Source organism: Notolabrus celidotus, chromosome 2 (genome assembly GCF_009762535.1).
Source record: "Notolabrus celidotus isolate fNotCel1 chromosome 2, fNotCel1.pri, whole genome shotgun sequence".
NCBI classification, from domain to species: domain Eukaryota; kingdom Metazoa; phylum Chordata; class Actinopteri; order Labriformes; family Labridae; genus Notolabrus; species Notolabrus celidotus.
In genome coordinates, this window is record NC_048273.1 from 15,841,223 (window position 1) to 15,861,352 (window position 20,130).

At 38.5% G+C, this 20,130-nt stretch overlaps 3 protein-coding genes across 5 annotated transcripts; 2 read left to right on the forward strand and 1 right to left on the reverse strand.

Annotated features, from left to right (window-relative positions):
• Nucleotides 1–214: 214 nt before the first annotated feature.
• On the reverse strand, nucleotides 215–3,585 carry LOC117824533 (cytochrome b-c1 complex subunit 6, mitochondrial-like). Its single transcript, XM_034700058.1, has 4 exons — nucleotides 3,421–3,585; nucleotides 3,087–3,125; nucleotides 2,394–2,555; nucleotides 215–458 (listed from the first exon to the last, which is right to left on the reverse strand). Exons 1-4 carry the CDS (start codon nucleotides 3,463–3,465, stop codon nucleotides 312–314), a joined length of 393 nt encoding a protein of 130 aa, XP_034555949.1. The 5' UTR covers nucleotides 3,466–3,585; the 3' UTR covers nucleotides 215–311.
• A 2,373-nt stretch (nucleotides 3,586–5,958) lies between these two features.
• On the forward strand, nucleotides 5,959–11,023 carry LOC117829990 (cytochrome P450 2J2-like). The gene is given in 14 exon segments (XM_034707857.1): nucleotides 5,959–6,171; nucleotides 6,174–6,241; nucleotides 6,359–6,431; nucleotides 6,434–6,520; nucleotides 6,672–6,821; nucleotides 6,908–7,068; nucleotides 7,244–7,420; nucleotides 7,626–7,712; nucleotides 7,714–7,768; nucleotides 8,071–8,085; nucleotides 8,088–8,257; nucleotides 8,385–8,424; nucleotides 8,427–8,525; nucleotides 9,855–11,023. Coding segments are annotated over 14 exon segments (1,503 nt in total). The 5' UTR covers nucleotides 5,959–6,038; the 3' UTR covers nucleotides 10,043–11,023.
• Nucleotides 11,024–12,899: 1,876 nt separating this feature from the next.
• On the forward strand, nucleotides 12,900–20,044 carry LOC117829969 (cytochrome P450 2J2-like). Of its 3 annotated transcripts, none has more exons than XM_034707836.1 (10): nucleotides 12,900–12,988; nucleotides 13,935–14,065; nucleotides 14,179–14,341; nucleotides 14,495–14,644; nucleotides 14,730–14,890; nucleotides 15,150–15,326; nucleotides 15,624–15,765; nucleotides 17,679–17,866; nucleotides 17,984–18,125; nucleotides 19,450–19,625. In XM_034707836.1, the coding sequence occupies exons 2-10, from the start codon at nucleotides 14,021–14,023 to the stop codon at nucleotides 19,623–19,625; spliced, it is 1,344 nt and encodes a 447-aa protein (XP_034563727.1). In that variant the 5' UTR covers nucleotides 12,900–12,988; nucleotides 13,935–14,020. The 3 variants fall into 3 exon arrangements, with proteins under 3 accessions (XP_034563727.1, XP_034563735.1, XP_034563719.1); XM_034707844.1 differs by having other exon boundaries at nucleotides 12,935–12,988; nucleotides 13,953–14,065; XM_034707828.1 differs by lacking the exon at nucleotides 12,900–12,988 and having other exon boundaries at nucleotides 13,862–14,065; nucleotides 19,450–20,044.
• The last annotated feature ends 86 nt before the right edge of the window (nucleotides 20,045–20,130 follow it).

Below are 20,130 nucleotides of genomic sequence, written 5' to 3' on the forward strand. Positions count from 1 at the left end.
AAATGTTGGATTCTATTTCTTCCCTTTTTATTTTAATGTAAACTTGCTTACATTTCTTAGTGCAAGTTTATTTTCTAACTCCAACACATCAGATGACTTTAAGACATAATGTTTCACAACGTAATGTCTGTGAATCAGTTAAACTTGTCATGAATCATTACCAACATTTACAATTATAATGAAGCAATGTATAAAAAAAAGTATGACACAAGAAAACATTTTCAAGCCATTCATTTTAATGGAACATCGACTCTGATTACATTGTTAAATACTTTGTTTCTTCACGTGGGCAAATATAGCATAGTATACATTTAAAGGTAAAAACATACAGCAGATCCACATATGGATGTATTTAAAAGCATGTTCTCCTCGCCGTACAATGTTGGTAGAATGTCTTCAGCAAGTGGTGCAACAATCAGGTGGACTTTATTTGACTGAATGGAACAGTTATGTGACACCTAGAGAAGACACAAGAGGAAATCCATTAATGCAAAACCACAATAAAGTGAGAGGACGGGTAATCTTAAGGGGCACCAACTGTTTTTTGCACATCTGAATATTAGCCATAAGTTAATTCTTGTGACATGCAGTACGTAAAACATTTTCCTTCTATGGTGCAGTACAACACTAGTTATCTCCACTGTATGGATATACTGTCAAAGAAAGTACAGTACAGCTGACAGTGATGAAGCAGCTTGTGATCCAATATAAGAAATAAGAGGTATTAGTAATTAGAGGAAAGGTTGCATGTGGCTGCCAGTTAAGTTCTTATACCTAACACAAGCTGCCAGTATTAAAGCCTTCTTACATATAATTAGCATACTTATTTAAAGGACTATTCATTATTCTTTGATACAGTTTAAGTCAGATTACTTTGAGTCAAATGTACAATTTACACACAAAGATGACGTAGTGTTACAGAGGTGGCGGCTGAGGTTAACCAGAGAGATGCAAGTACACTATTGTGATGCCCTAGTCTGACGCCACACAGCTGGTAGTAAATTTTAACCTGTATGCGCTACATCTAGTTTTGACTTTAGAGCTCAGCAAAGGCGGGAAATACACTTGACAGCTGCCAAATTCCCTGCTTCTGATTGGCGTGTCGTCGGCTGTGCATGACCTCAAAAATCCAGATATTGCTGGAAAAATTAATTGGGGATATTGCTGGCGCTGTGTCCTGTCCTCAGGCCATCAGTCGCCTCAGCTGGCTCAGAAATGTGTCATTTACCTGGCCACTGACACCCAGGATTAACATGACAGTAACCTCCACAAGTCCCTGCCATGTTTCTTGTTTTCATTTGATAAATTCAATAGCTGCATACAGCCTGAGCTCTCTGGTGTGCCCTCTAGAGGTATTTTCCGGTAAGAGGCATAATATATGGTCAAGTATGTGTACAGTTTACGTTAACGATGCAGACGGTTGTGAATGCCAACGCAAGGTCAAATATCTTCAGCCTAAAGAGTGACCCTTTGGCTTCACATATTACATGCATATTGCACATGTACAACAGCTAAAGTGATGAATAATGAGCTTTTGTTTCATACTTACCATAAAATACATCATATTGAGTAACACTGATTACTAATTCAGCTCTATTTGTACTGTGTGTATTTAGAATAAAAGGAATCCTGCATAATAAGACTTGCTATGTTTATTTGATTACCCCAGTTATCTTTTATGCAACAAAAAAAACTATTTTCTATATTACAGTATTAAAACTTCACTTTTAAAAAAGCACTCATGGATTGTTATTATTGTTTACATCCCGATCTGTTTTGTCTTCACTAAGTCAGTTTAGTATTGATTTGAAGTCAGAATTGCCTAACTTTAGTTACGTTTACTAGACAACTTTTGTTAACCCATATGATTGTACTTATGGTTTTCAACTGTGTGCTTTTAGTTTTTCCTCAAACATATCTTTAGTAAGTCCACTTCAGACCCCCTTATGCCTACTTGCTTGGTCTTTCACCACTCTGTCTTCCTAAATATGTCAAGGTCTATCCTTAACATAAAATTGCTCATTAGGGATGTTGCTGAGCTGAGCAAAGCACAACCCAGCTGAAAAAGAGGCGAAAGGGCTTTTACTTGCATGCAAACATTTGCAACCCACGTTGATCCTAAAGCTTGTTCTCCTTTATTAAATTGGGTGTTCTGCTAGTTGATTTGATGGACAGAGGGAGCTCCCCAGCTGTCCTTTTTATCTCAGCAGGCTTTGGGGAAATCAGGAGCCATGGGGTAGGATACTACATTTACCAGTAAAGGGCATAGTGGGATGGGTTTCTTCACTGAAGCACTCGTCCTTTCTTTCAGGACAAGTACGTTTTGTTTATCTCAAAACAGCATGTATTTCAATTATTTCCACTTGACACATTTTTGAAAATTTTAAACTTACGCAGTGGTCCCGAGCATGCAAGAAGTCAAAGAGCTCTTCGGTACAATCCTCCTGTGTCGCAGAACGTGAGCCAACTCTGGTTTCACACTCCTCCAGGAGTTCCTTCGTGTGCACACAGTGCTCTGCCTCTTCACACTTCTGACGAAATGTTTCAAGGGGATCCTAAGACAGAACACACAACAATCCAAAATGTAGTGGTTGATGAGTACCACAACAACCACGAGGCATGTCATAAAGAAATACCACATAGGCTGTCAACCTGTTGTGAGGGTGTAGAAGGGTCTACAGTGGTTGTGCCAATATTTTATCCATGATGAGATGTAACTTTGTTGTCTTCCATGCTCTACCACAGTTTACCCCTATGGTGTCGGGAGTTGTTAGGGGGTCCTTTTTTTAGTGCGAGACAATACGTCTCATGTATTTATAGACAAAGATCCAGGGGGAGGGGCGGTAGCGAGAAAGACCTGAAACAACCCCAGGTAGATACTTGATGTTATAGAGAGGGTGAAACAGGTGGTGTAATGGTGTCTCAAGTCTTGCTCTCAAGAAAGTGACACATCTACAGGCTTTACCATTTGGAATCCTCCATAAATAGAAGACTTTAATAACATCAAAGGGTGCCCAGGCTTGTGATCGCTAGTAACCTTAAAAAAAATATATCATTATTGTGATGTGAGGCTCGAAACAACATACCACCATGTCTTCCTCTTCCTCTTCTTCCTCCTCCTCCTCCTAAAAAAAGACACAATCAGATCAATAACATGAATCACCTCCTAGCATACAGGTATTAGATGTCGTTTTCATCTAAATTCACGTCAAACTTTCCAATATTCACATGTCAACCTCAAAAAAAGACAAACTAATAGATGCTGTGAGGATTATCTTCAACCTAACTGTGAAAAGCGAGGAGAATATAAATGTAGGCTAATGCTAACTGCCCGAGTGTAGCTTATTCAGGCCGGCTTACGCTAGCTTTCTAGCTAACGATCAAATGTTGAATTGCGACGAGTATTCAAGATCTACTAACATCCTCTGGCTCTCCGTTCATGATCATCTTCTCCTCAAAAACCATGGTTTCGTTGATCTTATCCTTAGATGACCGGGTGTCAAATCGCAACTGTTGGAGGACACAGCAGGTCACACGAACACGAACAGGCAGGAAGCGACAACTCACAACATCCGGTCCTCTGGATTTCAAAACAAAACACTCGTCTGAAAACTTTGGTTCCGTTGTTGGATTAAAAAAAGACAGACAGCATAAGAACACTCTCCTGAAATGTTGACACCACAATAGTGAAATCACGCTTAGCTTCTAGGAATTCTGGGCCCCCTGAAAGATATCTCAGTGGGCCCCATCACCACTACCAATCCTACAAAACAAACATTGCTGCTATAATGCTGGTGTATTTGCATTATACACAAATATATGATTGAAACTATCCTGGTTAACTGAATCAAATCTAAGCTACATATCAATATATATTTTTTTTTTTACAATTTCTCCAAATGTTACTGCACAATATTGACCTTCAGACTGTCCACCTATTTAAACAAGATTATTTGAAGCCAAGTGACTTGTTGAATAACAACAAGGGGGGCTTATTTGGTATAATCTAACCTCATGAAGTAAAATAAAACTCAAAACTTCAATCAGATTCAGCCATACTTGATGCTATAAAAATATGACAATTCCCCACTTTAGGCATGAGATGAGCATCTCAAGGAGCCCTAAAGAAAGTCCAGAAAGGAATTCTGAATGTTTGTTTATTTATTCAGACAATTTTAGTTATCTTATTACAGTTATAACAAAACAAAGAAAGCTAGGAGAAACACATTTTATTTCAGGCCCTTTAAGGCCCCCCCTCCCCACTTGGGCCCTTGGTAGTCAGTCCCACTTTTCCCCCCACAATGACGCCCCTGAGCGTCAGCAACCTCAGCACTTCTATACCTTTAATTCTTTCCCAAATGGCACTCCTTAGATGACCTCTCTCAATCGAAAAAGAATAAGATAACCTCTCTCAGTCGAAAAAGAATACGATAACCTCTTTCAGTACAACTTTCCTACCTGGGACAAATCCCACTCCGCGTCTCCCCTATCACCATCAGTGAGACAGATCTGGCCACCTGAGCTGCAGACCTGCAAAAAACCAGAAAGTCCCTCTTTCTCTTTAATCCTTGTATTACTATCTTCACCTAACCCTTTCCTCGATGCCCAATCTAGCCGAATATGGGAAGTTTATCTGAATACACGTAATTTGATTAAGTACATACTTGAACAAGTACATACTAAAAGTACACACTTCAAGTACATACTTGAATAAGAAATAAGACTAAAGTATATTACAACTTGATTCTCTTACACTTGTGATCCCTGGTATCCTGGCCACTCTGGTATACAAAACTCTTTAATACCATAATACGGTGAGAGGAAGTACTGCACCAGTTAAGAATTATTACTGGGCTTGAAACTCTATGACAAAAACCATGGCCCTATTCAATTCTCTGACGTCACTTTGAGTTGGAAGAAGTATTGTTGATAAAATATAAAACGTATTTGCCTCCACCTTGCTGCAGCCGCTTGAGTGATCTTCTTTGCCTTGACGTGGCAATGACATTAACACGATTATCTCACCTTGTCAGAACCCTAATCTTGCCCTAGCAAACACTTATTGGATGAAATTTGAAAGCAAATTGTGGGCCTGGCTTTATAGCATCAGCCAGAGTTTTAGTGTTAAATGTTCAAACAATCATCTTTCAATGTCATGTTGTAGGTTGTCTAAATTCTATAGGATAACTAGTAGGCCTATAGAAGAAAAAGGGCAGCAACATGAAAATATGCAATTTGGATAAAAAAGGACAGAAATCCGTTTCTTGAAACATGACAAAGCTTGAACACCAGTTTAGGTAACATATACAATTGTTTTATGAGGGTGATATTTAAAGGTCCTTCATACATTTTCATGTCCAAAGAGGGCATACCTGCGGGAAACGTGTTTACAGCTGGGGGGGCTGTGGCAGCATCTGATATAGGATATGTAATCTGTTTTTTTTTTGTTAACACTAGAACTTCCAAGATGGCCTGACAGACCATAATACTATTTAAATCATCCTCTTCAAAACAAATATGAAAAACAATGTAGCAGCCACCACAGGGGGGTGCTGCAGCCCCGGGAGCCCCCCTCTTCCCACGCTACTGAAAGAGGGTATTTATATACGAGTGAGTTTAATAATTAATAATTAATTTGAAAGGAAGAAATCACAATCTTAATGTCATAACAGACTGCAACAAGCAATAACTATGGGTTTGCCTTGTGAAATAAATAGTCAAATCTATATCTACAGTATATCTGTAAAGCGGTATTTACAATCTGTTTGCCTTTAACCAAATAAAGGTGCACTTCAACTTGTTTACAACCGCTCAGAAAATACCTTTATACTTAATTCCAGTGATTGTTTTATGGTCACTGATTAACAGTCGTTACATTCCCTAACTATCAAATGAAGAGGTCAGAGTCCAGTGCTACTGGCACATAAGCTATGTTTGCCAAGAGTCAATCACTCCTACTTTCCCTGACAGGAGAGAGAAAGAGGAGTGATATTTCTGACTCCAGGCAACACATTTCAAGTTTAGCCCTTGTTTGAAAAATGGATTCAGTCTTTTCTCTAATTGGATCGTATGTGGATTGGGATGTCAGAAGTCTTCTGATCTTCATCGTGGTTTTCATCCTCACTGCAGATTATATTAAGAACCGCCGGCCGGCCAGCTTTCCTCCAGGGCCTTTGTCTTTCCAATCGTGGGCAGCATGTTCTCTGTGGACCACAGCAAGGCACATGAGAGTATGACACAGGTAGGTCAACAAAGATATAATAAAAAAATACCATCAAGACAACTGATGGACTTATCTTTTTGTCATCTGTTATTCTGAGCACTGTGTTCTTTCTTTCTTTTTTTAATCCATTCACAGTTAGCAGAGAAGTATGGAGATGTGTACAGTCTGCAAATGGGCCAGGAGTGGTTGGTGGTCTTAAATGGGTATGAGGTTTAAAAGAAGCTCTTGTTACTCAAGGGGACAGTCTGGCAGATCGTCCACCCCTCCCTATGCAGCTAGACATAAGCAAAGGATTAGGTAAGAGGACATAACCAACACACACACAAAGCAAAACACAGAGCCTTTGTGCACACAAAACTCAAATCACTACTTTTTTTGGCTCCGGTGAGTCTTGACAAACAAGCTGTTCTAACAACAAATAAATCTATCTTTGATACATTTCTTTTCAGGGTAATTTTCACTAGTGGGCACATGTGGAAGCAGCAGAGGCGTTTTATGCTTTCAACCCTTAGATACTTCGGTCTTGGCAGGAAGTCACTTGAACCTGTCATCCTGGATGAGTTTACAAATTGTGCGAAAGACTTTCAAAGCTATAAAGGTAAGTATCAAATGGGCACTGATACATATAGGATTAGGAAAAATATCATGAATACATTTAACTTCATTTATTATGTTTAATGGAAGGCAAGCCCTTCAGTCCAAGACTCATCATTGGCAATGCTGTCTCCAACATCATCTGCTCCCTGGTTTTTGGGCATCGCTTTGAGTACAGTGATCAGAGGTTCAAGCAACTTATAAGCTGGTTTGAGACAGCACTCCAGCTTGAAGCGTCAATTTGGGCACAGGTATGGAAGTTAGAGATATTAGTTTTTATTTAGATTTTCTGTGCCATCTTAAATACATCCCTCAGTGTGAAACTGTTCATAAAAGATATAAGTGGCCCAATGAGGATCCAATAACCATTGGTTACTGGAACACAGCTAATGATGGAAATGTGTAAAAAGTGTTTGCCCTTTGCAGATTTACAACTCATTCCCTCTGCTGATGAGACGTTTACCAGGGCCACATCAGACAATTCTGCACATTTGGGATAACGTGAGGGACTTCATAAGAGGGGAACTGAAGGAGCACAAAAAAAACTGGGATCCCTCTGACCTAAGAGACTACATTGACTGCTACCTGAAAGAGATACAGACGGTAGATAAAGACAAAGCTTTGCATGATTTACATTGTTTTTGCAGACTCAGCACCACCACTACCTTCTGCTGTATAATTTGTTGAAATATGACATGTTATTTGCAAAAACTCTTGGTGGTGTACAAATATAGTCGTAATCTTTTAAACCTTTCAAAGGTACCTGTTTGAAAACTGATTTTAGCATCTGTATTTAACACTTTCTCAGAGTAAGAGGCAGGCTGACAACACTTTTGATGAAGAAAACTTGGTGATGTGTGTCATGGAGCTATTTGTGGCTGGCACTGAAACTACATTCCACCACCCTTCAATGGGCTTTCCTCTACATGGCGAAGTACCCTGAGATCCAAGGTAAGAGCACTAACCAGGCCAGTTATTTAGCAAAAAATGTGTAATTTAATGAGAAAAAAATATATTAGTGGTCATTTTTGTCAGTGTCAACATCAAATACCACACATCTGGTAATTTCATTTTACTTGACTTGTTAGTAGTTTTTGTTCTTACAACTGATTAATATTATAATCAAAATGACCACACATCCATCTCTTCTAGGGGTGATACATCGTGCATAATCTCCTCACAAGTCTTCATTTTCTTTTGCAGAAAGTTGATGACATATTTTTGAAACTCCTGTCTGTTTCCCTTCTTCACAGAAAAGGTCCAGGCTGAGAGGACAGAGTTATAGGGCAGTCAAGACAGCCATCAATGGACGATCGTGTACACCTGCCCTATACTGATGCTGTCCTCCATGAGATCCAGAGAATAGGCAACATAGTTCCTCTCAGCCTGCCTCACATGACCAACAAGGATATTCAGCTGGGAGGCTACACTGTCCCCAAAGTTGATTATCATGAATGCATTTTATATCATATCATATCATATCATATCATATCATATCATATCATATCATATCATATCATATCATATCAGATCATATCATATCATATCATATTATTTAAATCAACAGGGATCTACAATCATTACAAATTTGACTTCAGTCCTGTATGACAGAATCAGTGGGAAACACCCAACACCTTCAACCCAAGGCACTTCCTGAACGAGGAGGGCAAGTTTGTAAAGCCAGCTGCTTTCATGCCTTTCTCTGCAGGTGAGTAATAACATAATACATGTGTCAGCAGGTTTGTTTCCTAGGTGCCTGGGGCTTGTCCCTGCTTACAGTTGCAGCTAAAAAAAAAAAGAATCATGTTTTTTTCACTATGAAATAAAAAAGGTAAACTTTCATATATTCTATATTAATTGGATGAAAGTGAGATATTTGAAGCCTTTTATTTGAGTTTTGAAGATTTTGGCTTATAGCTCATGAAAATCAGAAATTCAATGTCTCAGATCATTAGAATATTTTCTCAATCACAGAAAGGATTTAGAGTACAGACATGTCCAACTTCTGAAGTAGGTTCATTTATACACTCAATACTTGGTTGGGGCTTTATCACAAATTGCTACCCTCAGTAATGCAGGGCATGGAGGTCATTAGCCTGTGGCACTTCGATTCTGTGCCTCGCCACTTTTCATTCAGACTCTAGGATCATGATTTCCAAATGAAATGCAAAATATCCACAGTTGTCCCTTTCCTGAAGATGTCCTATGCTTGGTGATTCTTGATACATACATACACAGCCTCAGTCCACTTATTGGGAAGCTCTGTCAAGTTTTTCTTGACATTCCTCTAAGTGCTGCAGTCATCCGTGTTGCTTGTGCACCATTCACTGCCAACACTTATCCTTTCTTTTCAACTTTCCATCAAAACATTTCGATCCAGCACTCTGGGTACAGACAACCTTTTCAGCATGACCTTCTGTGGCTTATACCTGATTTATACTTACCCTCCTTATGAAGGGTGTTGTATGCAGCACATTTTCAATTACTTAAAATATCTTTTCATGATATTCTAGTTCTTGAGCTGCACCATTGGGACCCTCCATTGCTCTCCCATAATTGTTGCTGATTGGCCTTGAACAAAATCGAACTATTAAGAAGTGAATACAGAATAGGCAGACCAGGGATCATACCAGGGCCGAATGACTCAGATCAGGGCAGTACATTTTGCTTTTACTTTGAAATAGATTGTATGTACATCCACATTTAGTATCAAGAAGTACAGGTTGAAAAGATTAGGAGTGAGAAATTCATAAGTTCTCACGTGCTTTGGGGGCTCAACATGGAAATGTCCCGAAAGGCAAAGTTCACCTCTACCAGGGTAGTCTTTGTAAGCTCTTGTAATTTTCTAGGCCTGTAAAAACTATCACAGGTTGAACTAAATCATTTTTAAAAAGTATTTTTATAGAATTAAAGCTGTCAATTATTTTATTCCATGCTCTTAAGTGAATAAATTAACAGAAAACAATTGATAGATCAAATTAACAAATCATTTTTCAAGGTTGAGTCTTAGTTCTTCTCCATTATTTTCCTCTTCTAGGTAAGCGGCTATGCCTTGGTGAGAACCTGGCAAGGATGGAGCTTTGTCTCTTCTTCACCTCCTTTATGCAGCACTTCACCTTCTCCATGCCTGCTGGGGTGAAGCCTGTGACAGATTACAACTTTGGCATAACTCTGGCACCAAAGCATTATGAAATCTGTGCCACCTCACGTTAAGAGAATCTCTGACTGACAGAAAACGGTCAACAGCTTTAATCTTTGTTTTTGGTTGGCCTCAATTAGGATTATGTGATTGGAATCTATCAACATGATACTTTGCCTTCTTTGAATAACACTGCTATGGATACACCAATCCGATCCTGGTATTGGGTATCATCATATACAGTCTCAAAAAGCAAGAAGTGGTATTAGTGACAAATGGCAAATCTATAGGGCAGGTATATTCACTATTCAATCAGTTTCATTATTTACCACAATCATTTGCATGTACTACGCGGTACTACGACATCAGGACGTCATTAGGTCTGTGCATTTTGCCAGGCAGAACGCTAATGTATGGAGGAAGTTCATTAAAGTTTGGAAGTATCTTGTACAACTCGGGTGACAACTGCAGTTTGTGCAAAGATCATGTTTAAGGGGTGGCGGTGGCGGTAGCATAGCAAAATAAAATATAACCAAGAATCTCAAGAATTATCAGAATCCAGCCAGAGAATGCGTGTTCAAAAAACAAAAACAAAAAAAAATGAAACAGAAAATGTAACTGTTAATCCTCACTGTCCCAATCAGCTTCATCTTAAGAGGTAGCATTTAACCTCTGCCTAGTCAAAGTCAAGTCCAGGGTTCAGGCCATCCAGGTAAAAAAGAAGAAGTACTGCCTGTACTTGGACCTTGAGAAGCACTCCCTTCACAGCTAGTCTCAAGCAGCTAACCACAGCACAGTAGTGGAGATGGACTGGAGAAAATAACAGGTATTGGCCTCGATGGTTAACTCCCTGAGCAGCTGGGTGTGATCTGAAGATGCTCAGCAAAAACTGTGACAAGAGACATCCAGATTCAATTTTATTAGAATACGAGTGTCATGCAGGAAGTAATATCTGTTGTACTTCAGCCATGCTGTGTGCCTCATTTTGTTATATACATTGTATGTTTTGTCTGTGCTCCATACCATGTGATCGTGGTTTGAGTGTCATAAATGAAATGAAAAAGTAATATTTGCTCTTTCTTTTTTTTCAAGTAATGTATGATGAACAATTTTGTTTTTATGTCTTTCTCATTTACAACATTTTACACTTGATATTTTAAAACCATTTCATAAAGACATATAGATTAAAAATGTCAAAAATGTTGTAAATGCACCTGGAGAAAAATATTTTGGGCTTACCTCTATTTTGTATTGTTCTCCAACTCCAACTGTCTAATTAATTCTAAAACCATAAAACAACACATGGAAAATAATCATTTTTACTCCTACTGCCATCCAGACAATACCTGACTTGTCATCCACTGACACATTTGGTGCATTATTAAAAGGCAAATGTAACAAAGTAGATCCTGAACAGTTGAGTAGCAGGGGAAGGCAAGAAATGGACACAATTTCACTTTTAAAACTCCAGAAGGTGGTCCTTGCACAACTTTAATTAAATATAGGGTTTAAAGGTTTTGCAAACCATCAAATTGTGTTGGACATTTTAAACAGTGTCCAAAATGTTTGAATTGGGTTGTATATTTGGTAATTGTATCACAATAGCATGCAAAATGCGAAAATGTGTGGCAGAAATCAACAATTCTAGAGCATAAAAAATCCTCAAAAAATGTGCAATGGCAATGGCAAAGAAGTCTGCAAAAAAAAAAGCTCAGCAAGGCAAGACCAGTACACTTAGACCCCGTAAGTCCTCTGAAAGAACTGAAAGCAGGCAGTGTACAGCAATTGTACGTTTGTCAAAGGAGTCAAGGACATCTTGGAGAAACACATGAGCAAATTCTCCATAATGCCAGTCTTTTTTTTGACAGGCTATTAACGTTCACATGTTCTATGATCTTTAACATACAGTCCCTTTCTCTGATATGACCTGTGGCCTGCTGTAACAGTCAGTCAAGAGGTAATATAACTGCAGTACCAAATAGTGTTACAAGGTGCTGCTGTGCTACTGCTCATGTATGACTTGTGAATATAGCATTGTGGACATCTGGCATTGTATGGTTGATGTTAAGTTATGTAGAATAGACTGCTGTGTGGAAATCCCTATCCTGTTGTGTGTGTAACTATCTAATGGTTACCATGCTGAATCAAGTTGGTGCAACAAAAAGCAGCAGGAGGACCCTTTTCTACTGATGTTTAAGAGAATGGGAGGAACCAAAGCTGACCTTTAACTTACATCTGAGAAAGACGGTGAAAAGCCAACTGCAGAGTGACAGCAGGAAGGGGGATAACGATCAGGGGGGTTACATTGCTTGTGCTGGCTTTAAATAAAAAAATGATGAAATAACAACAGAAAGCCCATCTTTGATGGGCAAAAGTATTATTTAAAATCACTCAAAAGCCAGTTTCCTATTAACACTGTCACAAACAAAGGCAAGGTGAGTTTGCAGATTCGAACAAATAAAAGCCCAGGCTACTTATTTAAGTGTTATGGTACTAGGTTTAATCTTGATTTAAAAGCTATCAATACAAATTAAAAAAAAGAAAAGGAACTTGTTACTTAAAGATGTCGTTGAAATAGGTTAAGTTACGTGACGTTAGTAATGTAGGCATGTTAGCCAGCTAGTTGAAGTCACTTCACCCACTGCAGTTTAGCTGGTTGCTCCCAGGTTATTGCTGAATTTGAAAGCATACCCTGCCTTAATATGGCAATGATGTTAATGCAATTTTCTTACCTGTGCAGAGCCCTCATGTTACAGTGGCACACATGGTTGCCCGCATTCTATAGGATAACTAGTATAGCAAGAATAGAGCTGTCATGAGTTGCTTTTGTTTTTGTGTTGTATTTTCCTTGTTGTTCTCTTGCTTAGATTTCAAGTTTATTTGTAAGTTTCCCAGTGTTTCTGGTTTGGTTTTACTTCCTTAGTTTTCCCTCCATTCTGATTATGTTCTGTGTGTTTCCACCTGTGTCTCATTTGTCTCACCTGTGCGATTACCCTGTGTGTGTTTAGTCTCTGTTATTTCCTCCTTTCTGGGTGAGTTCAATGTTCGGTCATACCTGAATGTCAAACCCAAGTGTTCCTATTATTATGGTGTTAACGTGTTTCATGGATTTGTTTAAAGTATGTTTTGTCTGATTTGTCTCCTGTTGTTGTTTTTTTTTGTTAATTAAAATTCTAACTGAAGTCTGCACTTTGGTCCTCCTTTTGTTTTTTCTTATTCATGACAAGAGCTGTGACATGAAAATCTGCAACTTGGACAAAAAGGAAACAAATCTGTTTCTTGAGCATGACAGGGCTTTAACATGTTTTGGTGATCATATCCCACAATCATAGAAGATAGAACATATATTATGAAGGTGATGTTAAACTGCCTTCAATAATTTTTTTATGTTTAAAGAAGGTATCTGCATATATGTGAGTCTAATATTTGAAAGGCACTTGCAAAATCAATGTTTAATTCCCATAACAGAATGCAAAGAGCAATAATTCCAAGGGGATGATAAAGGTTTAACTAAGGGAGTTAATTTTTAAATCTGTATCTGTTTAGATAAGGAGCAATGTAAAGTTAAAAGGGAACTACAATCTGGCAGGCTATTGAATTAATCTTGAATTAGGTAAAAGTCCTCTTCAACTACTTCACACCCCTCATTAAATACCTCATTTATATTACATTAAATATAAATTTCCAAATCTTGTTTTATGGTCACTGATTAACAGTGTTTTCCCTCATCCATCGAAATAACGAGGTCAGAGTCCAAATCTACTAGTACATCAGCTGTGTGGCCAAGAGTCAATAACATAACACTTCTCTGATAGGAGAGTGACAGAGAGCAGATATTACTGACTTCAGGCATCAAAAACCAAAGCCCAGGCTCAATTTAGACGGAGTTTAGCCTTGTTTGAAAAATGGATTCAGTCTTTTCTGTAATTGGATCATATGTGGATTGGGATGTCATAAATGTTCTAATCTTCATTGCAGTTTTCATCATCACCGCAGATTATGTTAAGAACCGTCGGCCAGTAAGCTTTCCTCCAGGGCCTTTGGCTCTTCCAATTGTAGGCAACATGTTCTCTGTGGATCACAACAAGACCCATGAGAGTATGACACAGGTAGGTCAACAAAGATATAATAAAAAAGCATCAAGACAACTGATGGACTTATCTTTCTGTCATCTGTTATTCTGAGCACTGTGTTCTTCCTTCTTTCTTGAATCCACTCACAGCTAGCAGGGAAGTATGGAGATGTGTACAGCCTGCGAATGGGCCAGGAGTGGTTGGTGGTCTTAAATGGGTATGAGGTTTTAAAAGAAGCTCTTGTTACTCAAGGGGACAGTCTGGCAGATCGTCCATCCATCCCAATGCAGCAGGACATAAGCAAAGGATTAGGTAAGAGGACATAACCAACACACCCACAAAGCAAAACACAGAGCCTTTGTGCACACAAAACTCAAATCACTACTTTTTTTTGGCTCCTGTGAATCTTGACAAACAAGCTGTTCTAACAACAAATAAATCTATTTTTGATACATTTCTTTTCAGGTGTAGGTTCCACTAGTGGGCACATGTGGAAGCAGCAGAGGCGTTTTATGCTTTCAACCCTTAGATACTTCGGTCTTGGCAGCAAGTCACTTGAACCTGTCATCCTGGATGAGTTTACAAATTGTGCGAAAGACTTTCAAAGCTATAAAGGTAAGTATCAAATGTGCATTGATACTTCAGAACAAGAGAGTATGTAATAAATACATGTATTTCTCCTTTATTTGTTGAACTGGAGGCAAGCCCTTCAATCCACGACTCATCATCGGCAATGCTGTCTCCAACATCATCTGCTCCCTGGTTTTTGGGCATCGCTTTGAGTACAATGATCAGAGGTTCAAGCAACTTATAAGCTGGTTTGAGACAACATTCCGGCTTCAAGCCTCAATTTGGGCACAGGTATGGCAATTAGAGATATTAGTTTTACTTTGATTTTCTGTGCTATCTTAGTGAAATACATCCCTCAGTGTGAAACTGTTCATAAATGGTGCAAGTTGTTTAACGTGGGTATATGGGTAATTGGAACAGCTAATGATTGAAATGTGTAAAATGTAAGTTCATTCTTGGACAGATTCCCAAAATAACTACTGACTGATACAAACTGAAAATATTTGGCTGAAACTCCTTCTGTTTTATATTTTTAATCTGCCCTCTGCAGCTTTACAACTCATTCCCTCTGCTGATGAGACGTTTACCAGGGCCACATCAAACCAATATGTGCATTTGGGATAATGTGAGGGACTTTGTAAAAGAAGAACTGAAGAAACACAAACAAAACTGGGATCCCTCTGACCAAAGAGACTTCATTGACTGCTACCTGAATGAGATACAGATGGTGAAAAGAACTAGATAACGCTTTGTATGACTTACACAGTGCTGTTTAGGAAAAAACCCTGACTATTCACTTATGAAAGTCACATCTTTTTTGTTTCAAACTCAGTACTACAATCTGCTATCTGGTTTGTCAAAATATGACATGAGATTTGCATAACTCTTGTTTGTGTACAAATATAGCACAGCCTTTTGAAAATGTTCAAAGCTACAAGATTCAACACTAATAGATGTACTTGTATTGCTGCACATTTTTATTTTCTAGTATGATTTTAACATGTGTTTTTGAATATTTTCTCAGAGTAAGGGACAGGCTGGTAACACTTTTGATGAAGAAAACTTGGTAATGTGTGTCATGGAGCTGTTTGTTGCTGGCTCAGAAACTACAGCCACCACCCTTCGATGGGCCTTCCTCTACATGGCGAAGTACCCTGAGATTCAGGGTAAGAGCACTGACCAGACTAGTCCCTTTCAGATATGGAAATGTATGAGTGAAATATATAATTGGCAATTTTGCTGGTGTCACCATCCAATCCAACACATCAAGGAATACCCTTATTTGTTAATACAACCCCAATTCCAAAAAAGTCTGCAATGTTTAAAATGTTGATACAAACTTATTTTGATGGTTTGCAAATAATTTAAATCCTATTTTCTAATTGTTAATAATTCAAAAAAAGATATGTGCAAGATCTCGTGGGCAGAACTGTGGAGACTGCTGCCCTTCTGTATTTCCTTCCTCTTCAGATCTGTGTAGGACACCCTCCCGTCACAATCACACATGTACACATGGGAACTGAAAAAGGACCCAAACGGCAAACTCCACATTGGATCAAAGATGACCATCACCTTCATCAGGAGGGATCCAAGCCCTTCTCAACCAAAAGACAAAAGCCCAACCTTCAACAGACTGCCAGGTCCTGGAGATGAGGGTCGACATGAGGAAGAGGCTGCAGTTCCCAGAAGTAGTGCACACAAATCTCTGTCCGGTCATTCCACTGTGGTCAACAGAAGACGGGGAAAAATGTTTTGGCTGAACTGACCTTGCAAATGCCTATGGGTCAATCCCACATGATCTCATTCAAGAAGGGCTAGACTGCTACTACATTCCAGGGGTGACCTATGGTATAATCATCAGCAGCTACCTAGAAGGGTTCAAAATCAGATTCACATAAGGCCAGTACATAACCAGCTGGCATGACCTCCAGAAAGGGATTACAACAGGGGACACCATTCCCCCATCTTTTTCATTATGGGCATGACCTCCTTATAGCAGCAGATGGCATACCTTACGGCACTTTGTGAGTTCATGGATAACATCACAATAATATATCTAAGTCACATATCCATGCAAGATAGGTACCAGAGATCCTGGACAACATAACCACTCGGGTAAGGATGTCCTTCAAGGCTCAAAGTGTCCAGGAGATTGGTGATCAGGAAGGGCAAAGCCAGAACAAGGTTCAGTCTCTAAGTTCAGGGTGAGGTCATCCCATCCATCGAGATCTACCAAAGGAAGTGCTTGGGATATTGGCTTGATGCTTCGTCAAAAGATCAAATAAATGTCGCCAACGCTGTGCAGCAAACATAAATGGCTGAAGAAGATCTACCAGTCCAGACTCCCCTGCCTCCCTTCAAGACCTGGTTGTACCAGTGCAACCTTCTGCCCAAACTTCTCTGGTTCTTCACATTCTACAGCTGCAGAGTGCATCAAGAGGAAAACCAACAAGCAACCCATATCCCATTCTTGCCTGATAAAGGATTTCATTTGTTCAACAGTATCAGGGTATCCTGTGTTATATTTTCATTTCATGATTGGATAAATGTTTACAATGGATGACTAGTCTGGACTGCACACAAGGAAGTAGCATCCAGACTCTTCTAGTGCGGAAACCCTCCCAAACAGTCTCTAACAGAATCATGTATCTCCCATCTTTATTTCTGAGAGACACAGACTCTCTGTGTTGCCTTTGTAAAACCAGTCATGTTACTATCCTGTTGCAAATTGACGTTACTAGTTAGGTTAGTTAAGTGTTTTTTTGTCCCTGTCCCCACTTTTTTTGAAACCTTGTGGGCACCAAATTTAAAATGAGCAATTATTATGAAACAATAACTTTAATGAGTTTTAACATACAAATGTGGCCTTTGTCCTCCATATTTATGAGTCTGCAACAAACAGATATGTACAAATAGTTTTGTCCTGATGACTGATTTAATATTTTAATCAAAATGACCACACATCCATCTCTTCTAGGGGTGCTACATTGCTCATCATCTCTTCACAAGTCTTTCATTTTCTTTTGCAGAAAGTTGATGACATATTTTTTAAACTCTTGTCTGTTTCCCTTCTTCACAGCGAAGGTCCAGGCTGAGATAGACAGAGTTATAGGGCAGTCAAGACAGCCATCAATGGACGATCGTGTAAACCTGCCCTATACTGATGCTGTCCTCCATGAGGTCCAGAGAATAGGCAACATAGTTCCTCTCGGCTTGCCTCACATGACCAACAAGGATATCCAGCTGGGAGGCTACACTGTCCCAAAGGTTGATTGTCATGAACGCAATTTATATCATATCATATCATATCATATCATATCATATCATATCATATCATATAACATAACATAACATAACATAACTTCATTTAATTTAAATCAACAGGGATCTACAATCATTCCAAATTTAACTTCAGTAATGTATGACAAAAATGAGTGGGAGACACCCGACACCTTCAACCCAAGACACTTTCTGAACAAGGAGGGCAAGTTTGTGAAGCCAGCTGCTTTCATGCCTTTCTCTGCAGGTGAGGAGTAACATGGTACCTTGTTTTGTTAGCGTCTTTCACAGGTGCCTGGGGTCTGTCCCAGCATATATTGGGAACACTCAGTGGTCTCACATAATTGTTGTTGACCAGGGATCATAACAGATTGTAACGTTCATTCACATTAAGTATCGAGATAAGAGGTGGTAAGTTCATCAATACTCATGAGCATTCGAGTTCATGTAGCTGAAGGCAAAGTACACCTTTACCAGAATAGTGTTTTGAAACTCTTGTAATTTTCAAGCCTTTAAAATGGTCACAGTTTGAATAAAATATTTAAGAAAGTTTTAGGTTTTATACTATTTATCCAAGTGGATTTATTATACACAATTAATAAAATAAAATAAGACAAATGTACGGTGGCTGGGAAGTGCAACGCAAATTTACAAAGGATGAAACACTTTTACCATGTTGGAGACAAATTTACATTTTGGAAAACAAATTTACAAAATTAGAAACACTCTTACAGGGGATGAGACAATTATACAGGTGACAGAACATTTTTACCAGTCCCGAAACAAAAACACAAATGGCAGATTCAAGGGAAAAAGAATGAACCAACGATTTTCAAAATAAAATACTTCTGTAATATGAAAATGTGCAACAGTTAGGGAATTAATATATATTTTACATTACCAACTCTGCTTCCACTGAAATATTTTGATTCATGCTGATAAGAGAACACTTCGAAATGTGAAGAAATAGAAAAAAACTATCAAAAATGTATCATATACTTTTTATTCTGAAATTCCAAATCAAATCATACATATCTGTGATTGGCAGGGACACATTTTGAGGTTACCTCTCACCAGTCTGAATCAAAATATTTAAATGGAAACAGTGTTTTTAATGTCAAATATTATATTATTATATATATATATATATATATATAAATTCCCTGGCTGTTGAACATTTTCACATTACAGACGTACTTTATTTTGAAAATCGTTGGTACATTCCTTTGTCAAAATCTGCCATTTGCAATTTCGTTTCGGGACTAGAAAAATGTTCTGTCACCTGTAAAATTGTCGTTGCTTGTAAAAGTGTCTCTTATTTTGTAATATTGTTTTCTTAAATGTAAATTGTTTAGGCCTTGGTAAAAGTGTTTCATCCCTTTTTATGTATTTATTTAATAAGATATAAAAATGTTTTCCAAAATGTTAACTTGTCTCCAACTTTATAAAAGTGTTTCATCCTTTGCAAATTTGCATTGCACTTCCCAGCCAGTGTTCAAATGATATCATAATCAAATTGCCAAATCATTTTAAATTGGTTTTCAGTTTCTCAGTTTATTTTCCTCTTCTAGGTAAACGGCAATGCCTTGGTGAGAACCTGGCAAGGATGGAGCTTTTCCTCTTTCTCACCTCCTTTATGCAGCACTTCACCTTCTCTATGCCTGCTGGGGTGACGCCTGTGACAGATTACACCTTTGGCATAACTCTGGCACCAAAGCAGTATGAAATCTGTGCCACCTCACGCTAAGAGCAGCCCTGACTGACAGAAAAAATCCACCAAAAGGAGGGTGCTGCCTCTGAATTGGGAAACAGCCCATGTTGTAGGTTGAAAGTGAAAATATTTAAACCCCCAAAGTATTAGATCAGATACAGTAATGTCACTGCGCATCAAAACCCTACAGTGATGAAACCTGATATGAATTTCAGAATATTCACTATGGACTTAAAGAAGCACCTTCATTTTGAATTATTTCTGCTTTCATTATTAAAAGTCTTAAACCTGATACATGTCAATAATTGTGTGATGTTATATTGTTAATTTCCGAAACATTCCCTGAATAACATCAATGTGAAGTCTCAACAATTTGTGATACATTACCAAAACTGTAACCCTGTAAGTTGCCTTCTGTCACTTACCTATGAAATGATATAAATTAATTTAATTAATTTGCTGTCTGGTGATTGGTGTCAACCTCACGTGATATAAGTCAAAGGTTATTATGAAAAAGAAATTGGTCTGCCTCCGCTCCGCC